We start from the raw sequence: 25444 nt of genomic DNA on the forward strand, positions 1-25444 counted from the left end.
GAGATTCCACAGCCTCCCATGGTAATATGTTCCAGTGCTTAACTATTCTTACAGTTGGGAAGTTTTTCCTGATGTCTAACTGAAATCTCCCTTGCTGCAATTTAAATTGAGGTTTTCAAAAGATTACATTGTTTTAATGCTGACATCAAACAAATAAGTCTTCAGAACTGTCCAGATTTTTGTGCACAATATTAGTTTGATTTAAATGAGAAAATGGTTTGTTGGCAATTGTACAGAAGTAAAAAGTAATTAAATAAAGGATAAGTAGAAAAACAAATATTTACATATCTGACAGAATCATTAAAATAACACTAAAGTTTAACTACAGAATAGTGAAATTGCCAACAGCATGACAGAAAAGTTGTTTCTCTCACAGCAGAAGCATTATCCCTCTGCCAACTCTCAGTCCTGATTAACTGTCCCAGAAAGGGGTCTCTGTGTAACTACAGACCTTTCTCACTTGCATTTAGTTAGCTTTTGAAGTCCACCTGACTGGAAGGCTGTAACTTGTGATTACTTTTGTCCTTACATCAAATGTTCTTTTCCCTAGAGTCACATCTGCTCATTAAACAATAAGACAATGTGGCTAGCCAAAATTTCTAAATGAGCACAAATATTAGGTAGTAGTCCCTTGCAGTTTTCATTTCTGTTTTTCTATGGAAATACCCATTTTGCTTCTCTTTTTCAAGGCTCATGTACCTTTAATCATTTTTTCATTAGCATGCAAAGGATGGTAGCTCCTCTGCTGGCAGCCTGACTCAAATTAAGAAAATGATATGTGTAAGAAGCACACATTCAGAACACCATTTATTCCAGATTGTTATAATTAGGGATAGGCAAGCTGGTTTGAGTAAAATAAGAACAGACCATCCAGCAATCTCACACTTTGAATCTGAGCAGAACCATTAGTTATTGCACTGCCAACACTTATTTATACTTAGCCGAGCCAGCTTTGCACACAATTTCTGTAGACCAATATATTTTTCTTCATTAAACAATTTGTCCTAAAATATAATCTAGATTTCATTATGTTTGAGTCAATATGCATCTATATATGATTTTCTGTCTCATCCCAATGCCATGCTTCAGGCAGCCTGTTGCATCTCTAAGGTTTTAATAGATGAACCATCAATATTTTATTGAGTCATATGAGGATTGTATATGGCATACTTTTCTGTTTTTTTCCTCTCTCTCTTTTCTTTCTCTCTCTCTCTCACTTACGTTCTCTTGAATTTGGCCGGCAAAAATGTTTTTTATACATACTGTGGAATTAGAAGATTAGAACTCTGCTGTTTGTGTTACAAAAGCATAGGCATTTACCATTGGCTGTAAAGTAGAATCTCTTTTCACGTTCAGCAGGATAGGGCTTATGACACATAGTAGAGTAACTATGACTCTATCCTGCAGAGGGCAATGGTACATATATGCACTATTTAGTTCATTGACAGCATTAGTGAAAACAACACAACAAAAGCCTTGGTCCAGAACCTGAACTATTTTATCCTTTACTTTTCCTTTTTTGTATACTATGGCATTTCCAGATCCCAAATGAGATTTGAAGAAATGCTGAAATACTGCTAAAACAGCTGTGCATGGTCAAACTAATAGAAGTATGGTAAGTAGTACCAGAAATCTTGCAGACAAGCCTATTCCTGTGATATTTTCAGCCTAGTTTTTGTTTGTATAATTTGGATAAACTTTGGCTAGATCTCAGAACTTTTGGCTTCTTATCTGAACTGAACCATTGAAAGTGCCAAGGTTCATCCATTAGTAATTATAATTATCCCATTCACTTTTTGAATTGATTCTTTATAAAAACAAATCAATGAAGGCCTTGTCTATAATGGGAATTTACAAAGACAGACATCTTCCCCAAAAAACTATAGATTGATCCACTGAACAGTTAAACTCTTAAATTGGAGTCTGTTAAGGTAATTATAATAGATAATAAAAAGATAATGTTTTGGTTTTATTTTTATGCATAATGAATTTTTTAATCTAAACATTTTCCTCTTAAATTTGGACTTCTACATTGATATGTAAGCTGCAGATATGTAAATCCTTTGTTCCTTCTCATTAGATACTAGTCCAGTTAGTATTTTGTTTTTATATATGCTATTGCTGCAGAATGACCAGTGAGAGAGCTTGCCAAATTGATAGTACTGTGCATTTCTGGGAGATTAGTGCTTTATTCTATTTATAGTAAGCCTGAGCTAAATTATTTATAACAGGTTAAATTGAAAGTTCCTAGACTTCATTTTACAAGAAAATGAAATTGCCCAAGTAATCTCTTCCATGTCCTGTCTTTCTTTGCTTTCAGTGCACAATCCCGTATTCATTGGTGTGGAATGAATGATGCCCTATAATGGATTTTTCTTCTTGAGATCGAGTTGTTCAAAAAAAAGCCGTACAAATAAAATATAGCAAATAGTTTCCTTTTTTTTTTTAAAGGAAAACAAAGAATTAAATTCCACTTCAGGGTGTCAAATACAGAATAACGCTACTGTGCTGGTGTGTGTCACTCCATTAAAGATCTTAATGAGGTGATAGATTTATACTGAAGAGAGCAATAATAGTTATGTAGCTTTTCATACAGGATGGATGCAAGATTGGGGTATAATGTGAGTCTTGTTACAGCACTGACTGGTTACTGGGGCTTTGTCTACACATGCCTTTTTTCTGAGAAAGTTCCCTCTATTCCCACTGGTGCAGCTCTGCTGGTTGTAGCAATGGCAGGAATTGCCCTTTTAGATGAGAATCAGCTTGCTGCTGGAGTTTTAACCATTGTGTCGTCTAAACCTGCTCACAACAGATCTATGTGACTGATGAAAATGCTGGTAGTTGTTGGCATCTTGTTCACATTAGTGCTCCTGCCGTTAGGTCCATGCCAGTGTTTGCAATGGTGGGGAATTTTTCAGAAAAATGGTATTTGTGTAAACAAGAGCTGAGGAAAGCCTCTACCATACAGTTGTTGGTGGCATTCAAAATACCTCTTGAAACAATGGACCATGCTGAAAAATGGTGCCAGGCAAAGAGTAGCAACATGAGTCCAGCTTTAGGGACCAGTCCCTGTCTCAGTGAAATTAATGGCAAGTGTCCCATTCATTTCAATCATGCAGGATCCAGGTTCTTGATAACTAAGAGTCTTTTACATACCTACTTGCTCTATGGGGCATGAGACTGTATTACTGTCATAGGTTTCTCCCCCACTTGGAGCTGTTGGGTTCCAAGATGGGGACCTGCATGGACTCCTCTAAACTAAAATCCTAGTTTAGATCTGGTTCCTGCTGCCACCAGTCTTAGATCCAAAGAGAGCACACAAAGCAAACAAGGAACACAGACAAAGCCTTCCCTCCACAGAGATTTGAAATTATCCTGTCTCTTGATTGGTCCTCTGGTTACTGAGCTTGTTAACCCTTTACAGGTAAAAGACTTTAACCCTTAACTATTTGTTTATGACAATTACACTGTAGCAGACTTTGAGACAAGCCTTCTAAAGGAATAGAATCATAGATTATTAGGGTTGGAAGGGACCTCAGGAGATCATCTAGTCCAACCCTCTGCTCAAAGCAGGGCCAATCCCTACATGGCCCCCTCAAGGATTGAACTCACAATCCTGGGTTTAGCAGGCCAGTACTCAAACCACTGAGCTATCCCTTCCCCCCCCCAGGTAGTCAAGTATTGCTCAGAAGTATATAATTTATCTTTCTGTCAGAATAAATCACAAACTGCTGCTTGCGTTTCATAGATCCATAAAAGTGCTGGTGCGCTATGCTCTAGAGTGTCTCCACCTGCTGTTTTGCCTTCCTGTTTACTTCCTTTTTTCCTTCAGGTGGGGAGTTGAGCTGGATTCATGCCCCTTTCCTCACTGTGCTCTTAAAAAGACATAGTAGGAGGACAGAAGTGATCACAAGCCCACCCATACCTTCTCTCAGATGTTTTGGTGGTGGGAGAGCTTTACTCTCCAGGCCAGGAAAAGCATGTGGTGGCCACTTTAACTATTCCTTTCCTTTGGGCCTTAGGAAGTCTACAGGGGGCAGAACGCATGGCTGGCTGAAGGATTGGGTAGCCACTAGGACTACAATGAAGGCTAGGATTTTCAAAGGAGTATAAGCTAGCTCATAGGTTCTTGGGGCGAGAACACATCACTGTGGTCAACTAAACTGATCTCCTGTATAACACAAGACACAATACTTCCCTGAATTAATTTCTATTTGGACTAGAACATATCTTTTAGAAAAACATCCACTCTGGATTTAAAAATTCCCAGGAGGGAGAATCCGCTGTAACCCTTGGCAAACTGTTTCAGTGATTGATTATGCTCACTGTTTAAAAAATTGTCTTATTTTCAGTGTGAATTTGTTTAGCTTCAGCTTCCACACATTGGATCTTGTTCTGCCTTTTGTCTACTAAAAAGCCCATTATCACGTTTTTGTTCAATTGTTGTTTATAAACTGTCTTCAAATAACATCTTAACGTTCTCTTTGTTATGTTAGAATTAAGGAGCTCAATCTATCGCTGTAACGGGTAACTACGGCCCGCAGGGCCATGTCCGGCCCGCCAGAACTTTTAATGTGGCCCTTGAGCTTCAGTCAGGGAGTGGGGTTGGGGGCTTGCCCTGCTCGTGCCAGAGAGCGAGGTTGGGGGCTTGCCCTGCTCCACGCAGCTCCCAGAAGCAGTGGCATTTTTCCCCCTCCCCTCCCCACTTTGGCTACTACGTGTAGGGGCAGCCAGGAGGCTCCTCATGCTGCCCCTGCCCCAAGCACCAGCTCTGCAGCTCCCATTGGCCGTGGTTCCTGGCCAGTGGGAGCTGCAGGGGCTATGCCTGCGGACGGGGCAGCGCACAGAGCCGGCTGGCCGCGCTTCCGCATAGGAACCGTAGGGGGGACATTTCGCTGCTTCCAGGAGCTTCTTATCATAGAATCTCAGGGTTGGAAGGGACCTCAGGAGGTCATCTAGTCCAACCCCCAAGGTAAGCGCCGCCCGGAGCCTGCATCCCTGACCTCCTCCCATGCCCCAACCCTCTGCCCCAGCCCTGATCCCCCTCCCACCCTCCAAACCCTTCGGTCCCAGCCCCACCCCAGAGCCTGCACCCCCAGACGGAGTCCCAACCCCCTGCCCCAGCCCAGAGTCCCAGCCCTGTACCCGGACCCTCATTTCTGGACCCACCTTGAAACCCGCACCCCCAGCCAGAGCCCTCATCCCCTCCTGCACCCAAACCCCCAATTTCGTGAGCATTCATGGCCTGCCATACTATTTCCATACCCAGATGTGGCCCTCAGGCCAAAAAATTTGCCCACCCCTGCAAATAAGTAAGGTATGTTTTCCAATCCTTTTATCATTGTTCAGATAAATTGGAGACTCTTGTGGCTCTTATCAGTATCCTTCTAGAAGTGTGGACCCCAGAACTGAACACATTGTTCCAATAGTGGTCACTCCTGTGTCAAATACAGAAGTAAAATACCCTTCCAACTCCCACTTGATATTCCCCTGTTTTTGTATCCCAGGACCGCATTAACCCTTTTGGCCACAATGTTGCATTGGGAGCGCACATTCAGATGGTTATCCACTCTCCCAAGTCTTTTTGAGAATCACTGCTTCCAGGATAGAATCCCCCCTATCTTGTAAGTGTGGCCTACATTCTTTGTTTCTAGAGGTATACATTTACAGCTGGTTGTATTAAAACATATATTGTTTGTTTGTGCCCAGTTTACCAAGTTATCTAGATTGCTCAGGATCAGTAACCTGTCCTCTTCATTATTTACCACTCCCCAATTTTTGGGTCATCTGCAAATTTTATCAGTGATGATTTTATGTTTTCTTATGGGTCTTGTTTAAAACTGTTAAATAGTGCAGGGCCAAGAACTGATCCCAGACACCCAAATACAATTAAAATTCAGTGGAAGTTAGGCTTCTTGGAAAGGAGGTTTGCAGAAAACGTGGCAGCTGAGATATAGACCTTCTGATCCTCACCAAGCAAAATCTTGCTCAAGGGAAGCTTTAAGAGCTCTGCATGGTCCTCTCCTTTCTCCTCCTTCCTAAACCTAATGTTTTCTCCCTGCAGCTCTTAATTCTGTTCTTTGTGCCTGATCTCTAATCTGTTCATGTAGAACTATCCCATTGTAATTACTCCCTGGGTGCAAGCAACTGATCCTCATAATGTACATACATACTTCCACCTCACCTCTCCCATATTCCCCAATACTAAAAATGCCTTTCTTTCTGATTTTGTAATTTTTCTTCCCTTATTTAGTTTTGAATTGGCTATAGAAATAACTGCCTTGATCTGGTTACCAAACATTCTTCTTTGTTTAAATTTGGTCTGCTCGTCCTTGATTGAGAAACTTCCCATGTCTTTGATTCCAAGAAAAAAAAGATTTAACCACCAGGTTCTCACAAAGACCTTGTATATATCTGACTCGCTACACGTTAAAGACTACAAATTATCTAAGAAACCAGACCACTGTAAGACATTAATCATCTTTCATTCTATACCTGAATCTTTCTTTTCTTCAAAAAACTAACCCCTGGTCTACACTGGGGGGCAGATCAATCTAAGATGCGCAACTTCAGCTACAGAATAATGTAACTGAAGTCGACGTATCTTGGATCGATTTACCTCCCGTCCTTACAGCACAGGGTCGACTCTGCTTCCACCTCTCGCCCTGGTGGAGTTCTGGAGTTGACGGGGAGTGCGTTCGGGGATCGATTTATCGCATTTAGACGAGACACGGTAAATCGATCCCCGATAGATCGATCAGCGGGTAGTGTGGACGTACCCTAAGAATTCAGAATATATATGTTCAGTCCGTGCAAACATGGTATTGAGTATTGATGTAGTTCAAGTGGATATTAGTCTGAAAACTGATTCCTTTTTTAAGTGATCAAAATTTTCATAATATTAAAGGAGGGAGAAGACTGTTATTGACTTATCTAGGAAACTATGTTTTTAAAGAATAAATATGCTAAAGAACTATCTGATATTTTCAGGACAATTAGGATCATCTGCGTCTTTAACTTTATTTAAAAAAAAATAAAAGGCGGGGAGGAATAATTTCAGTTACTACATGAAATGGGTTACTCCAGGGTTATGGACCCAGATTTCAATGCAAACAGATTAATGTACCTTCCATTATCATACCATAGCCACCTCAGAAAGTACTTTCTTTTCTTATTGATATTTACAGTGATTTTCATTCTCATATGCCAGTACAATGTTCTAAGTGTTCCTGGTGCTATACTGTATAAACACAGAATAATAAATTTCTTGTTTTCTGCTCCATGTAAGCATGCTATATGGAGAAACCTATTCTGTCTTATCAACATAGTGACTGTAGTGTTTATGATATAGTACCCTAGTAATAAGCCGTTCACCTTTATGACACGTCTTTCTTTCAGACTAGATGATCATGATAGTCCCTTCTAGCCTGAAAATCTGAGTCTGTGTCTTTCTCTTTCAGCTCTTTTAACTTCTTATAGTAGGAAACAGTTAATAGAATGCCTTTTCTTGATATGTCTTTATTGAAACTTTCACTGTTTAACAATATATATATTTTGTTAGAGGCCATGTTGAGGTGAAAGTGGAGCCTTTTTCCTACATGCAAGTCCTCCATGCGTTTTGTAGATGTCTTTGAGGTTCCATTCCCGATTTTCCTTCCGTGACCCGTTCTGCTGTACTAGAAGACCTTCTTCATTCTTACCAGGTTTTCAACTTGCTACATGAAACTTCCTGCAGATTTATTTCCCAGTATAGCTGTTTCTCAGATTGGCTTTGCATCATATGAATTTAGGGTTTGATCCTGTGATGTGATCAGTGAGAATATTTGCAAAAGGACTTCAACATGATTGAAGGCAGTGGGGAGCATGCCATAGAGCAGCAGTTCTCACACTGTAGATCGGGCCCCAAACAGGGTCCCGACCTCTTTTTAATGGAGTTGCCAAAGCTGGCGTTAGACTTGCTGGGGCCCGCCGGGGCTAAAGCCTGAGCCCTGCCGCCTGCGGCCAACTTCAGTGCTGGATGGCGTAGCTTGGGTTACAGGCCCCCTCTGTGGAGCTGAAGCCCATGGGCTTTGACTTTGCCTCCTTCTCACAGGGCAGCAGGGCTCAGGCTTCAGTCCCCCCACCCAGTGTCGTTTAGTAATTTTTCTTGTCAGAAGGGGGTCAGGGTGCAATGAAGTTTGAGAACCCCTGCCATACAGCATGCTCTCTCCTGTCAATGTCCTATGTTCCTGGATCTGCTGATTTGTGGGGGTGGGGTTTTGTTTTGTTTTTGTTACGCTCTAGGTAGGCTGGCTAACCTAGTGAGGAGGGCTTTAAACTAGGTTCACCGGGGGAAGGAGACCAAAGCCCCGAGGTAAGTGGGGAAGTGGGAATCCGGGAGGAAGCACGAGCAGGAGACTGCAAGAGGGGGAGAACTCCTGTCTCAGACCGAGAAAGCGGGACAATCAGCAAGTTATCTTAAGTGCCTATACACAAATGCAAGAAGCCTGGGGAACAAGCAGGGAGAACTAGAAGTCCTGGCACAGTCAAGGAATTATGATGTAATTGGAATAACAGAGACTTGGTGGGATAACTCACATGATTGGAGTACTGTCATGGATGGATATAAACTGTTCAGGAAGGACAGGCAGGGCAGAAAAGGTGGGGGAGTTGTGTTGTATGTAAGAGAGCAGTATGACTGCTCAGAGCTCCAGTATGAAACTGCAGAAAAACCTGAGAGTCTCTGGATTAAATTTAGAAGTATGAACAACAAGGGTAATGTCGTGGTGGGAGTCTGCTACAGACCACCGGATCAGGGGGATGAGGTGGACGAGGCTTTCTTCCAGCAACTAACAGAAGTTGCTAGATCACAGGCCCTGGTTCTCATGGGTGACTTTAATCACCCTGATATCTGCTGGGAGAGCAATACAGCAGTGCACAGGCAATCCAGGAAGTTTCTGGAAAGTGTAGGGGACAATTTCCTGGTGCAAGTGCTGGAGGAACCAACTAGGGGAAAAGCTCTTCTTGACCTGCTGCTCACAAACAGGGAAGAAATAGTAGAGGAAGCAATAGTGGATGGGAACCTGGGAGGCAGTGACCATGAGATGGTCGAGTTCAGGATCCTGACACAAGGAAGAAAGGAGAGCAGTAGAACAGAGACCCTGGACTTCAGAAAAGCAGACTTTGACTCCCTCTGGGAACTGATGGGCAAGGTCCCCTGGGAGAATAACATGAAGGGGAAAGGAGTCGAGGAAAGCTGGCTGTATTTTAAAGAAACCTTATTGAGGTTGCAGAAACAAACCATCCTGATGTGTAGGAAGAAAAGTAAATATGGCAGGCGACCAGCTTGGCTCAACAGTGAAATCCTTGCTCGTCTTAAACACAAAAAAAAACAGCTTATAAGAAGTGGAAGATTGGACAAATAACCAGGGAGGAGTATAAAAGTATTGCTCAGGCATGCAGGAGTGAAATTAGGAAGGCCAAATCACACTTGGAGTTGCAGCTAGCCGGAGATGTTTGGAGTAACAAGAAGGTATGTTAGCAACAAGAAGAAAGCCAAGGAAAGTGTGGGCCCCTTGCTGAATGAGGGAGGGAACCTAGTGACAGAGGATGTGGAGAAAGCTAGTGTACTCAATGCTTTTTTTGCCTCTGTCTTCACAGACAAGGTCAGCTCCCAGACAGCTGCACTCTGCAGCACGGTATGGGGAGGAGGTGACCAGCTCTCTGTGGAGAAAGAAGTAGTTCGGGACTATTTAGAAAAGCTGGACGAGCACAAGTCCATGGGGCCGGATGCGCTGCATCCGAGGGTGCTAAAGGAGTTGGCCGATGAGATTGCAGAGCCATTGGCCATTATCTTTGAAAAATTATGGCGATCGGGGGAGGTCCCGGACGACTGGAAAAAGGCTAATGTAGTGCCCATCTTTAAAAAAGGGAAGAAGGAAGATCCAGGGAACTACAGGCCAGTCAGTCTCACCTCAGTCCCTGGAAAAATCATGGAACAGGTCCTCAAGGAATCAATTCTGAACCACTTAAAGGAGGGGAAAGTGATCAGGAACAGTCAGCATGGATTCACCAAGGGCAAGTCATGCCTGACTAATCTAATTGCCTTCTATGATGAGATAACTGGCTCTGTGGATGAGGGAAAAGCAGTGGATGTGCTATTTCTGGACTTTAGCAAAGCTTTTGATACAGTCTCCCACAGTATTCTTGCCAGCAAGTTAAATAAGTATGGGCTGGATGAATGGACGGTAAGGTGGATAGAAAACTGGCTAGATGGTCAGGCTCAACGGGTAGTGATCAATGGTTCCATGTCTAGTTGGCAGCCGGTATCAAGTGGAGTGCCCCAAGGGTCGGTGCTGGGGCCGGTTTTGTTCAATATCTTCATTAACGATTTGGAGGATGGTGTGGACTGCACCCTTAGCAAGTTTGCAGATGACACTAAACTGGGAGGAGTGGTTGATACGCTGGAGGGTAGGGATAGGATACAGAGGGACCTAGACAAATTAGAGGATTGGGCCAAAAGAAATATGATGAGGTTCAACAAGGACAAGTGCAGAGTCCTGCACTTAGGACGGAAGAATCCCATGCACTGCTACAGACTAGGGACCGAATGGCTGGGCAGCAGTTCTGCAGAAAAGGACCTAGGGGTTACGGTGGACGAAAAGCTGAATATGAGTCAACAGTGTGCCCTTGTTGCCAAGAAGGCTAATGGCATTTTGGGTTGTATAAGTAGGGGCATTTCCAGCAGATCGAGGGATGTGATCATTCCCCTCTACTCAGCACTGGTGAGGCCTCTTTTGGAGTACTGTGTCCAGTTTTGGGCCCCACACTACAAGAAGGATGTGGATAAATTGGAGAGAGTCCAGCGGAGGGCAACAAAAATGATTAGGGGGCTGGAGCACATGACTTATGAGGAGAGGCTGAGGGAACTGGGATTGTTTAGCCTGCAGAAGAGAAGAATGACGGGGGATTTGATAGCTGCTTTCAACTACCTGAAAGGGGGTTCCAAAGAGGATGGATCTAGACTGTTCTCAGTGGTAGAAGACGACAGAACAAGGAGTAATGGTCTCAAGTTGCAGAGGGGGAGGTTTAGGTTGGATATTAGGAAAAACTTTTTCACTAGTAGGGTCGTAAAGAACTGGAATGGGTTATCTAGGGAGGTGGTGGAATCTCCTTCCTTAGAGGTTTTTAAGGTCAGGCTTGACAAAGCCCAGGCTGGGATGATTTAGTTGGGTTTGGTCCTGCTTTGAGCAGGGGGTTGGACTAGATGACCTCCTGAGGTCCCTTCCAACCCTGAGATTCTATGATTCTATGATATTAACCATTTGGCAAAAGCTTTCATCTGTTTAGCAAAAGAGAATATTTGTTTTAAATTTGCTACACTGAAAAAAGAAGATTCAAATTAGTGCACTGATTTGTCATTCCATATGTGTTCAAAATAACTCCAGCTTACATGCCAAAGAGGCAGAAGAATGAAATGTAGCAGGAAAAGATATTTAACTTGAAGGTGGAATTTAATTTTCCCTGCTGGTGACCCACCCTTTTTGTCCCCTTTTTGGTTTGTGCAAGTTACCCTCATTGGATTCCAAATCAATCCTATTTAAACTTTCACCACTTATATATGTCTCATCACAAGTTTATATCACCACTTTTTACTGTTGAATTTTGTCCAGAGACTTACATGGTAAATGAATCTGTTTACATCCACTCAGAATTTGACTCATTACTTTTAAATGTGTGTAGTAGCAACCAAATCAGGCTGCTAAAATTGAAATTTGGTTTAAAAACAGAAATCAAGCAGATGAAATACCTGTGCCAAGCCAGATATGAAGATAATTCTAGTTGCTCAAACACTGAAAGATTGGTTTCAAGAAAACAAAGTGAGGAAAATGCAACATACAGAAAAAGTGGTATAGAAAGGTGAGATGTTGATAATTTGACCATATTCAATTTTAATGTATATTTCAAAAAGATTTTCTCCTTCTAAGGCATTAGCTCATACTTTTGAGTTCAGCCTTTTATAAGGAACATACTGTAAGCTATTGTATATAGTATGAATGTACTGATCTGCTTAGAAACTTGAGGCAAAGAAAACAGCAGTAATTCAGTTCCCTTTTTTCAGCAAAATTAACCATGACAGCTGTTTGCTAAAACTATAATTAATGTTCTTTTAATTTTGGTAAACTCCAAATGCCTAGAATAACTAGAGTGGTGTGTATGAGTGTGAATGTGCATAGACAGGCTTAAACATACCTTTTTTTCAATAAGATGTAATATTTTCAAAAAGACCCATTACAAATCTTATACTTTTTAGTGAGTTGCTACTTTTCAGATATTATGTACAAATTTTAATGTATTTATTTCAAAATTGTCTGCATTGCCTAATAACTGTCTGTGCTTAACACAGAACAAGAAAGACAACTTACTCTTATTTTCAAGAAAAGTATTAAAAGCCATTTTTACATCAATAACGTCATTCTCTTGGCTGCATTCATTACGGGGTGGGTTGCTGGACACATTTAGCTACTCCATACAAACTCTTCATTGTTAAGGAAAACTGATGTGTATTGACAGTTGAATCGTAGGGAAACATAGTCTATGGCTAGTGCTGGAAAGAATGGCATTAGCATAATGTCTTGGCTTTGACAAACTATATGTAGCAATATTTTTTTTTGTCTGAACTGCTGATTCTTACCCATCAAACATGTTTTATCAGAGGCTTTGCTTATAGAAGAACTATTTTATCAAAGTGTCAGAGGGGTAGCTGTGTTAGTCTGGATCTGTAAAAGCAGCAGAGAGTCTTGTGGCACCTCAGAGACTAACAGACGTTTTGGAGCATGAGCTTTCGTGGGTGAATACCCACTTCGTCGGATGCAGATTATAGTTTTTCTTGACTCCCGCCCTTTATAGTGTCAGACAACTGATTTTTAAACTTAAAGGAATTAGAAAAAATATTGAAAACACAAACTATTTAAACTTAATTTACATAGTAATTCAAGCTTTGTTTTAATAAAATGGCTCGATTAGTTGTATTTAACTAAATTAGTTGTGTGAAGCTGTCATTAGCAAACCTATTGGATTTCATGCCTCCTCTGTCCAAAATGCTCCCTTTTATGATGGTACCATGTATAATTCTGCAAGATCCCTATGTTGAGCCACTATCCTTCTGGCCAAGGAGGACTGAATTTCTGGGAATCCTTTGAGTCTGCAATATACATTCTTAACTAACCAGAGCATTTCATTGCGAGCTACATGAGGCACTTCTTTCTCCCAAAGACATTGCGTGTTGCCGCTGAAGCACTGAACAATCCAGGGATCCAGAGACTGACTTATCAGTGGATCTCATTTGTAAGGAACTTTTTCTCTCGCGGTACTTGTGTGGACCCCATCATTGTGGTATCTCAGTGCCTCATAAACATTAATGAATTTTATCCTCATACCACTTAGTCTAGTGGTATAGGGACAAAGGGATTTTCTTATTATCTTGGGTTTGGAGATGACTCAGATGACAAGTTGTTTGAATGCAGCCATCGATCTGATGGAGACTGCCAGAACTGCTGAGAGCCTTTTGCCCTCTGATGGGTATATTAGGAAAGGTTCTATTTGATATGGGGAACAGAGTGAGAGTTAAGGAACAAACTCTGTGTGTGTGTGTGTGTGTGTGTGTGTGTGTGTGTGTGTGTGTGTGTGTGTGTAAAATAGAAAAAATCCTGAAGTTGTGGGTGTTTTATATTGGACTAACCTACAGGAAAGCACTTGAGAATCACAGGCTTTTTCTTTGGCCCAAGGAAAGAGAGTAAGTTGGGATGGCAGATATAATAGTGTTGTTTATTCATACTTTCTGAATCTTCTGAGACAGAAAATAAATCACAAGTCAGTGGGAGGGAATCCAGTATAGGAAAATGCAGAAAGTCTAGTGTGGGTATCACATCATGTTCGTCAACTTAATCTGACCAATATCTAGGAGTCAGTCCCAGAATGTTATATTTTTGTTTTTAAAATTAAATTGTCTACTGAGATTTGTGAATTATAATTTACAACTCTGTCCTTATACATGTAGACTGTATTTTTAATAGTGTGAATAATTAAAAGTGCCATCATTGTCCCATTTCAGACATCTGGACCATTTAGTTTTGTACTAAAACGCTAACATTTATGTAACTGGCTGTCAAAAATGTGGATGAGCCAAATCACCCCAGGTTTAAAAAAAAAAAAATGTAGCAAGAGAGTTTTTGTTTGACTTGGTTCCTGTGGCAAAACAGAAAAATTGGGAGAGACTAATTCTCATAAGATAGCACTAAGTTATTTTTGTGGGTTTGAAATTACATTGCATCATTTTTTATTTTGTTTCTTTTCCCCACAGGAAATTCCACTTACTTGGATGACCATGGACCACCCCCACGCAAGGTGAGCTCCTTCCATCCTTACCAGTTGCTTTCCTATTGTATATTTGGGCCAAATTGTACTCTGTTCCTCCCTAGTAAACGTGGAGTAACTCCACTGAGTTTTACATTGGTGTAGCTGAAAGCTCAATTTGGCCCTCTTGCCCCCCCCTGCTTTTAGAAAGCATTTTCCTCTCTCAGGTTTTTGTAGATAGCTTGCACAAAAATACGTTTAACTTGGGTAAAACTGGTTCATTGAAGTCAGTGGGAACGGGATTTCAGACCTGTTCTTTCCTGGTGCCAGCATGATGCAGTTTGTCATGTTAATACATACAATAGAATGCTCAGTGGTCCTCTATTCTGGAACAATATTATCACTTGGTCACTTTAGGAAGTGTCATCAAATTGTTACAGTTGTCATTGTTCCTATGAAGTATTTGCTCACAAATGCAACAGCCTAACAGGGCTAAACTATTGTTTCTAACCCCTCACACTAAATCTCTTCCTCTTAGTTTCCCTTTTTAACAGTAACTATTTCAACAGGTATAGTACTTCTAAAACCTTAAAAAAAAAATGCAGAATACATGAACTCAGTGAAATTGGGGTTTGTGTTTAAAAAAAACAAAACAAAACAAACACACACAAAAAAACCCTGAGTAAATATTAAGAATGCAGCACTGGCTTATGCTGAGGACAGTGTACTCTTAAAAGGAAATGATTATCAAGATAAACATTAATATTTCTTGATTTTTAAATGAGACTAAGTGTCTTCACTGTAAACTTAAGTTGACCTACATTTAGGTTGACTTACAGCCACTGCAGGGTCATATCCACACTGCCCTTCTTCAGCAGGTGGTGTGCGTCCTCACCAGGAGCGCTTCCACTGACTTAAGAGTGACAGGCACATGCAGCCCCCCACTGGGAACAGGGCAGCTGCACCAGGCTTCTTAGCTCCCTGCTCCTCACTGGGAGCTGGGCTTGGCTCCGAGCACTGCAGCCGACCGGAGTCCGGGCACTGAGTTTTCCCCCCAGGTGCAGCTATCCTCTCAGTTGGGAACAGGAGGCTGAAAGCCCGGGTGGCTGCCCCGTTCCCAGTGGGGAGTGGAGAAGCCCAGTGCAGCTGTCCCCTCCCTGGCGGGGGGTGCTGAGAAGCCCAGTGCAGATGCCCCGTTCCTGGAAGGGAACTGAGAGCCTAGGCAACAGCCCAGTCAGAGTGGGGAGCCAGGATCCTGGAGTGGAGCATGGCTCCCTGTGGGGAACCTGGGTGGCAGCCTGAGCCAGGAGCCTGGGTGGCAGCCTGGCTGAGGAACCAGGAGACAGCTTTCTTTAGAGCTGTGAAATTGACAATGACAGCCAATAGATGTAAGTAACGCAGTGTCCGCAGGGGCACTGTCTCACCCTAACGACACCGATATAAGCCCTATGCCTCTTGTGCAGGTGGAGTTATAATGTCAGTGTAGTAGGGAACTTATATAGGCAGGAGCAAGGCTGTAGTATGTACGCTAACATAATTAGGTCAAGGTAAGCTGCCTTACGTTGGCCTAATGCATTAGTGTAGACCAGGCCTCAGTATTTGCTGCTAGTGTCAGATAGTAGAAGAGTGGTAGGTGGCAAATTGGTAGATTATAACATAAAAAAAATTAAAATTAGGTGTGTTTTATCAACTAGTAAATTATAATATGGAATACACGAGACATAAATAATATTGTTGTATTTTAGCATTAGATTGTGACTCTACATATATGGGACTAAACCAAACTGATGGATGCACCCTTAATTCTGGATTAACTGTGTCCACACTAGGCAATTTTACCTCTTTAACTGTATCATTTTCTAACTCAATGTAATTATAGTTGTACAAAAAATCTGTAAGCCCAAATCACTGCCTTCATTGGTGAGGGATGTGAAAATGGCCTGTATGCTGGCAGCAACTGCCAGAACCATTGTGCAAGCATAATGTTTCCAGGAATGCATGTGGTGGAGGTGTCAAGTACACTTCTGTACGGGGTTAGTTAAGTGTAGCATGCCGGTCCAACTTCTCTGGCCGGTGAACTGTGCAGCACTGCTGTGCTCTTTATCACCTATTGAGTTGTGGGCACGGCTTTCTGAGCATTTCAGGAATGCAAGGACAAAGATTATGTCCGGCCTCTGCAAGAGGAAAAGTGGTGACAGGCTTTCTGTGCATCCAGGTACAAGCTAGCCATTAATGTATATGGTTCTCTGAAACCTAATTTGATGTTACCTTAGCTCTGAGACTTTCCCAAAAAGACCCATAATAAGACCATTATAATGACATTGTTTTTGCTGCTTTATAAATAAATACGGTGAGTTTTCTTAGAAAGGAAGGAGTAATCTTGCCATGCTATTAATTTTACTGTGTTAATTTTATTTTCCTAGGCATAGTGTAATATGGTGATGTGTTTATATCCTGGTAATGTAAACCTTTGCAAGGTTATGTACTGTGCAAATGATATACAATGACAAGATAAACATTTTTAAAAGATTTCCTTTCCCAAATTATTTCTCATTTTTCTCGTTTACTTGCAACATAGGTAATAAAAAAAGGAAAGGGGTGGGGGAGAAATCACATGATATACTGGCATTTTATAAATAGTAGATTGGCTTTGGCTGTGGATATGTTTTAATATGAAGCTTTGCCAGGTGAATTCATTTCAGTGGCAGTTAGGTACTTAGGGGCTTTTGAAAATTTCACTAGGCACCTATCTGCATCTTTGAGCACCAAAAACCTGTAAAAATCTGGTTCTAAATAACTTAGGTGCTTTTGAAAATTTTATCCTTAATCTCTCAAAATACAACAAAAATTCCTTTTTAAACATCACACTCCCTCTCCCAACCCCTAAACTATATTTTTTTATCTAATTGCACCTGAAGAACACAAGTACCCTTATGGGTTTCCTGCATGAGTAGTTATGAAGGTAGATCATTATAGTCCTAGCAGAGATAATAAAATAAGCTTAAGTAAACTCTCCACTTATAAGTGTTAGGGTAAAAAGATTAAAGCTAAATACTGTTTTTTGTCTTGAAAAATTGTAGTTTCCTGCTGAGGGTCTCAGCGGACCACTTAATGATCTTTCCAAATGTTGTTTGTACCGTTAGCTAACTATTGTAAAACACTTTGGATAAAAGTGCTTTGGATAAAAGCACTATATTAAAAAAAAACAAAAACATTTTTTGTTCTGCAAATAAAAGCACAGAACTCAAATTTTAATATTGCTAGTCTTGCCTTTCTAATGCGATGTATGTGCCCTCCCTCCCCTGCCTTGGAAAACCCGGGGCTGAGGCTGGGAAGGAGTCGGGGGTCTCTCCCTCTCTCCCTACTGCAGCAGCCCCCCGAGATGGGGCTGGGAAGGAGGGTTGTCTCTCCCCGCATGTCCCAAATTGCCCCCACCCCCTCTTCTCACCCCACTGTATCCTCCCAGTTACCTCCTATTCCCCCCAAGGCCACCACCTCACCTTACATTTGCATCTTCTCCAGGGTCCAGGCACCTAATTAGTGGAGCTACACCTGCGCTGCTCCACTAATTAGGTGGGTGGCCCTTCGTTCTCTCATGTTCGGCTGCCGAGGTGCACACCTTAGAGCAGAGGTAGGCAACCTATGGCACGTGTGCCGAAGGCGGCACGTGAGCTGATTTTCAGTGGCACTCACACTGCCGGGTCCTCATTTTAATTTAATTTTAAATGAAGCTTCTTAAACATTTTAAAAACCTTATTTACTTTACATACAACAATAGTTTAGTTATATATTATAGACTTATAGAAAGAGACCTTCTAAAAATGTTAAAATGTATTACTGGCACGTGAAACCTTAAATTAGAGTGAATAAATGAAGACTCGGCCCAGCACTTCTGAAAGGTTGCCGACCCCTGCCTTGGAGGGAACTATCTGCAGACCGCTTGAATGGAGCTTGCAGACCAGTGGTGGTCCATGGACCACAGTTTGAGAACCTCTGGTCTAAAGAATTGCTTTAGAGCTGGTCTCCAGTATAAAGTACTCTGTGCTTGAAAGAGTAAAAGCAATGCTTATTCCAGACCCATATTTTTCATGTTTGATTTAGCACTCAGAAATGCCTTTCCAGGTCAATAAGGAAAGGACTGTAAACTAGATTAAGATAAGATTTTTTTGAACCTTGAAAACTTTTTTTCTGATCTGCATGCCAAATTTAGCATTTTATTCCTCTTATTTCAGGAGTTTTGCATTACACAAGAAAAGGGCTGGGGGACACGTGCCATAATGCACAGTAGCAACAGTTCAGATTTATCCATGCCAGACAATTTCGTAGTACAGTCTGAAAAATTTACCTTAGTTCTCTTGTCTTAAAGATTGCTGGCTAATCTGCAATTGCTTTCAGAGCTTCCCAGTGCCTTACTATCTTTAGTATATTTACTTAGTACAGTGTGGTGTCTATCCCTTTTTTCTTTATTTCACTCCTCTTCCAGCTGGCAGATAAAGTTTCAAACTTCTGATGGCAAATAGTGTAGTCTGAAGTGTGTCCCGTGCTTCACTAATATCTGTGGTACTCATAAAATCAAATCCGTGTCCTGTTGATGTCGTCATGCTTAGTCTTTGGGCTGCCCAATGTGAACTAGATGTTTTGAGCAGCCTGAATGTGCTCAGATTTGAATTGAGTGCTTGTGCAACTAATAAAAGTTCTGGGCATTTTGTCCAACCAGCCTCAGTTCTGGGTGTTTAAAAAACAGTACAGCAGGGCAGTAGTGTAGTCTCACGTAAGTGCTAATTATCTTGCATTTTGAAGCACTTGCCTAATTGCCTCTTTGGAAGGGCATAGGTTGGGATATAAACATCTTGATTGTCCCATCAGCAGCACATTTGTAGCCTTCACTTATTTTTCTTTTCACTCCTGTTTGTCTAAACATTAGCAAAGCTGACATTTAGATATTATGCAGATACTTCATAGTATTTGTTTAGGGCCAGATTGTTCCCTCAGATCCATAAGTTCTATTGATTTTGTAGCATTGCATGATTAGGTAGGTGTGTATGCTATTTACCCTCCTTTGAAGCATCAGCTACTGCCATCTACTTGAGGCAAGAAACTACATGCACCCTGATTCTCATTCAGGCAGCTTCTGTGTTTTTATCTAAAGCTAAATATTAGGCTGTTGGAATTGTAAATTATGTAGTGATAGATGGATGATTCCAAGGGGAATGACGTACATAAATTGGTAGATAGGATTTGGCCCTTAAATCCATTGTTTAAAATAATATCAGTGTAAAGCATTTTTAACAGTTTTAGAATCAATAGTACTGATGTTTTTTTCTCCATGTGAAGAATTGAAAATAGCACTTTCAGAAAAGGACAAGTTTTTGGAATGAGAAATACCCAGTGTGTGGCTCATAGATTTCAGTAGATGAGGGCAGCTCTTAGTCGTACTTCAAGATGGGTCAGTAGCAGCTGCTTTCCAAAACATAAGCAAAGAAAGTGAGCTGTGCTCACTGCTGCACCTACTAAGACGCTATTGCTCTGGTGTTGTGATTCTCCCTTTGGAGTATACTGATGGCAGAAAGAGCAAAAAGCAGATTTTAAAGTTGGCTTAAGTGGCCAGCTAAGGATTTACTGGACACAGAGGAATCCTCCAGTGACACACAGCTGGTGTAGCTAGCCTATGCTATCCTGCCTCTCAGTCCTCAGTGTAAACGACTTAGACAGAGCCATGCAGCATTCCAGCCATCCCCGGGTGTCAAGACAGACCCTTGGGTGCTGTTGCAGCTAATCATAACTTAAAGCAGCCTTAATGCTGCTCTAAATTGCTCTTGGGGACTGAACCATCCCCTCGTTGGCCCCAGGATCACGAGGTATAAAGATGACATACAGCCAGCCAACTCGTCTTCACCATCTTTGGATCCTCTGAGCACAGTTTCAGCCAAAACCAAGAAGTAGATCCTACTACTTTAACAGTAAAAATTAACACTTCAACTATAGTCCCTAGAATTCCTAGATTTCTCTCAGATTGCTTCAAGTTTTCAGGCAGGTGTAATTACAAAAAAAAATTATGTTCTGGAGTAAACTTTTATTTATAAATCTTTCCCATGTAAAATGGAGCCCAAGTAGTATCTATGGATGAAATGTTTAAAAAAAAAAAATTCTGTGCAGTTGGTGCAAATTAGTGACAGTAATAGACAAAAATAAATTAATGTGTTCCATGTGTGAATGTTCAGCAAACAAAAACAAAAGTAAATGTATTTTATTCCAGTCCTTGAACTGACTGTTTTCTCAGCTCTACTGTGCCTTTTTTCCCCAGTACAATTGAGGAGGTGAAACTGACACTTGGGGACAAATATCGCAGTCCTTACTCTAGCAAATCTACCATTGAGGTGAATGAGAGCTTTGCCTGTATAAGCACTGGATAAGAGCTGCAGGATACAGTCCTTAGCTTCTGCAGCTGATATATATGTGAATAAAGAAGCTGTGCTGTAGGCACTTGATGATAGATAAAATCTATTGAAGTGGGTCTCTTTTTGGACAAACTTCCCATGGGATCCCTGTCATGGATCTGATGTTATTGGCAGCTGCTCAGGTATCAGCAAAGCCCTGTGCTTAGCACTTGTGTGACAGTATTTCAAAGCATAAAGTGAATACAGAAATGAGTGTGGGTCAGGATTAGGTCAAGAGGAGAACAAGCAAAGCACATACCAATACACAAGCTGAATCTGAACGGAATTTTACTAGTACAGTAACTGAGTTGAAGCAATTACAAGATATTGGGGCTGTGGAGGCAGTTACTAAAGAAATACAAATGTCTTACATAAGAATGGGCATACAGATGCTCCCCGGGTTACACAAACCCGATCTACGGAAATCCGGATTTATGGAAAAAGTTCCATAAGTTTGCTTTTTCTGTGTGTGTAATTGTTGGAGATACGTTCCCGACTTATGGAAAATTCAACTTACGCAAGGCGTTTGGTAACGGAATGCTTGCGTAAGTCAGGGAGCTTCTGTACTGGGTCAGACCAAAGGTCCGTCTAGTCCAGTATCCTGCCTTCCGACAACAGCCAATGCCAGGTGCCCCAGAGGGAATGAACAGAGCAGTTAATCCTCAAGTGATCCATCCCCTGTCTTGGTACCATCATCCTAGGTCTCACCCACTGCTAGCAACATGGTACAGTTGTGCTAACAGATACGGGCTGTATTATTTTTACTGCTTTTGGCCACAGACAGGGATACAGTTAAGTCTTAATTAAAATTGTACACTGTATGAGTCCATTGTCGTCTTCTAGTTGTCAAGCAGAATTTTCTTTAAGGCAGCCTGTCTAAACGATCATGTCATCATTCTAGATATATATTTTCCTTTTCGTGTGTGTGTGTGTGTGTGTGTGTGTGTGTGTGTGTAGTAGCACCCAAGATTTTTTTTTAAGTCCCATATATTTTATTTTCTCTTTACCAGTTAGTTTTTGGTCTGGCTCCCCATTTATTGTAGTATCTTGCACTTATTTCATGTTTAAACTCTAATTTTTGACAGCTAAAATGTTGTGTACAGACTATCCTTTTTGCCAAAAGAAAGCTGCCTGTGGGTTTTTCCCCTGACTCCCTGAACAGCCACTTAACCAAATGTAGTTTACAGCTACAATTGTGGTGTTTTGGAGAGTTATTTCTGGGGTTTTTGTATGAGCAATATCCTTACTGGAGGGTGGTGGTGGTGGTTGTTGTTGTTTGTGTGTGTTGTTTGTTGTTTTAAGAAACATTTTTTGCCATTATAATGCTGTTCAGTCTGAGTGATTAATTTGTTACTGGTAAAGTGCCAGGTATAAAGATAAATCTCTTCCATGTACTTGTTTATCAAGCATTTTAAAAGCAGGAATAGTAGCAGATGTGTGTTTTGATAGAATAGCTAAACAGAGCATTCCAATTCCAAAACAAGTGGTGCATATTATTAAAAGCAAATGATCCTACTGTGTGCGGAAGTCTAGGTTAAACATGGAGAAACAGCCAATAAAAAAAGAAAGCCGCAGCAAGAAATTCTTTTCCTTTTGCTATTTTTGTTGGCTTTTTTTATTTCAGAGATAACAATGTGGTGCCTCTTTGTACAGAGAGGTGCTTATGAAAGCAAACTACATTGTGGAAGTTTTCAAAAATGGAGCTTGTCAACATTTAGAAACATTGTAATATGTAAATAATTCCCAGTGATGTTTACTTGACTCAGTGGCTACTAAAAAAGCAAATACAGTGAATATCACTTTAACGTATTAAACCAGAAGAATTAAAACAGAGTCCATGCAACAAAGGCAAAAATACAAATGCTGTATTGATGGATTAAATTATCTTGAATTGAACTGAATGGGTAACTCTAATGGAGTGTGAAATATTGGTGTTACATAGTCATATCTGCATGCCCAAATTAAGAGATGACCCTCATTGACACTTGAATATTTAATATGGTAGCTACAGATTCTGGGCATCGTGTTGTCAAGCAGCTGATATTTATATTACTATCTATCTATGTCCTTACATGATGCCCATCCTGATAGTGTCTGAGTGTCTTGCAAACGTTAATGGAGTTATCCTCGCAACACCCCGTAATGTGAGAAAGTATTATATTCCCACTGTTATCGATGGAGAACTGAAACATAGTTGCTTGCCCAAGATTGTTCAGAGAGAATGTTAACAGCCTGAAACTGAAACCAGATCTCCTGAATTTCAATCCAGTGCCTTAACACAAAACCATCCTTCACATTTTAAAGTACTGGTGTGCCCCTAGGAGACTATAAAAATTAGCTTGTGAGGTTTGATAAGTAGTAGATTGAATAGCTGAAAGTGCTTTATATTAGAAAAAGGATGCAAAAGTAATCTGAATCCTCCCAAAAGGTTTTGACTTAAAATATCTGAATTAATTGCTGAAATCCCAGAAACTATGATTCTGGGTATTTTGTGCTATTTACATACACTTGTACAAGAGTCTCTTAAATTATCTTTTTGTTACCCATAAATTACAGTATTTCAAGAAAACTCATAATTCTGGATGATATTCCACCCCCATATATAAACGAGACAGAGTCCTATGGTAATTTTATCTGTTGAAAGATAGAGTACTGTAATACTTGTGAGCGCACTGCTGGAGAGAAATCTCACAAGCTCATTTTTATAGTCACTCAGGTGCAGCCATATGTCTGTCAATCTACCATTTTATCCAAAGATAAATAAGTGAACCTGGATGAACTGTAGTGTGGGTAGTCTGAAAGTCTGAATTGAGTACTAGAGAATTATGTTCTGTTAGTTGCGCTTTTATTTATTTTGTTCGTTGTTTTTTTTGTAGATAGTCTTCTAGACGGGAAAATATTTTATTCCGTTCTTCCCTGAAGTAGTGAAGATGAAGGATTGTCCCTTTTCTGCATGCATCCTGATTAACACGCAATACAGAATATCACTGTATGGGTAATTGAATGATACGGGTGAGGGAAAGTACAAAAAGACTTCTAAATTAAAACCAGACCACTGCCATCAGTAGATAAATCTTTGGGCAATAATGCATATACTGACATACCTCGGGAGACTCGAACAATAGTTAACTCTTCTTTACTAACTCTGAGAAATTACTGCCTTTGAAATAGAGAGGCTTATCCATAGGAGAATTTTGCAATTGGACACTCAGTTTCTGTGCATGAGAACATCAGTAGCCCCTAATGTAGACAATTTGATTTCTGATGTGAAATCTTTCACAGATGCTTATTAAATATTTGTTTCTGTTTTTGCTCAAAATACTTCATATTTATTATTTGTGTTCTGATAGTATGAACAGACCCAATCTGGATTGTGTCCCCACTGTGCAAATATATAGTTAGAGATGGTCCATGCCTGGAAGAGTTTGTATGTAACAAGTAATACATTAAGCTCTCCAATAGCATATCGTGTTTCATACAGGAGTATCATTACATTATCAAAGGCTGTTATGAAACATTTAGGCTTTCTTTGTTACATTGCATACTGTATCTAAATAATTATCCAAAATATCACATCCTCATTGTTAAAGCTTGACAGTTCTGTACATCAATGAACCTTAACATGTAACTCGTACATGATATAATTAGTCTATTCCCATTCACCTGCTAAGATGTCTTGCACATATTCAAACATTGTGGAAATGTTTTTCAGATTATTTTTTGCTGTTGCAGACCTCCCCAGTATGTCACTTTTTCCTCTGCTGTTTCTTCTTAAATCATCCATCAATAGTAATAAAATATAACCGTGTATGACTGTATCCAATAAGAGATTAAATTACAGTATCAGATTCAACAGCATCAGTAATACATAACTTCTCAAAATGCCACATAAAAACAAAAAATACAATAAAGCAGAACCACCTTGATTATCCAAATGTCAGAGGACACTAAAGCTAATTGAGACCCATTCTGTATAAACTTAACTTTGTAGAGAATCATTTATCCTGGAGGATGTTTGTGGCATAGGGGTAGCATGAAAAAAGCTTCAGGGCCACTTGTAGGAGTAGGAACATGAGCTGCATTAGCAAAGTGTAAGGTGAATGTTGTCAACTCTTCTGATTTTTATCACCAGTTTCATGTTGTTTGGTACTGTTCTTACAGCCTCAGCTGCTGGAATTAAGTGATTATTAAATATCAGCTGAAATTTTCATGTAAAGTTTCTAGCCCTTGTGGTTGCAGAGAAAAACTTGAAAACAAAAAATGAATGTACGCTAAAGGCTCAGTAACCAGAAGATAAATAAAACCCCCAAAAATATTATTTAAAAAAATCTTTATTCTTAAATTCCTGATTCTTGCTGGCCTGACTTCTTTTGAACTTTTGGCTTGGCCATACTGTAAGGTGTGATGAAGAATAAAAACTAGAGATGTCGTGTGGATGGTCAGAGTTGTGCAGAGCCTTGATGGTGATGATGCTGAGTTCTTTGAGTGAGGGTCCCTATCTGTATTCCATTGGGAGTGCGCATTTGCTTCATGCATCTGACCCAGGAAGATTTTTGCTAGAAGAGTCCATTGATCCATGCCTGCGCAGTTCAGACTAAGAGCATAAGTGGCAGCACAGACTCCTGTGTTCAGCACTTGCTTACTTCATGGATTTATATGTAAATTATTAAGTC

At 40.7% G+C, this 25444-nt stretch overlaps 1 protein-coding gene across 1 annotated transcript in view; it reads left to right on the forward strand.

Annotated features, from left to right (window-relative positions):
* The window catches only part of UST (uronyl 2-sulfotransferase), a 271049-nt gene that overhangs the window by 91363 nt on the left and 154242 nt on the right, over positions 1-25444 (forward strand). Inside the window, exon 2 of the mRNA XM_045011208.1 lies at positions 14342-14385. Coding sequence (XP_044867143.1) covers positions 14342-14385 — 44 coding nt within the window. The remainder of the gene's footprint in view (positions 1-14341; positions 14386-25444) is intronic.

Source organism: Mauremys mutica, chromosome 3 (assembly GCF_020497125.1).
Source record: "Mauremys mutica isolate MM-2020 ecotype Southern chromosome 3, ASM2049712v1, whole genome shotgun sequence".
In the NCBI taxonomy this organism is placed as follows: domain Eukaryota; kingdom Metazoa; phylum Chordata; order Testudines; family Geoemydidae; genus Mauremys; species Mauremys mutica.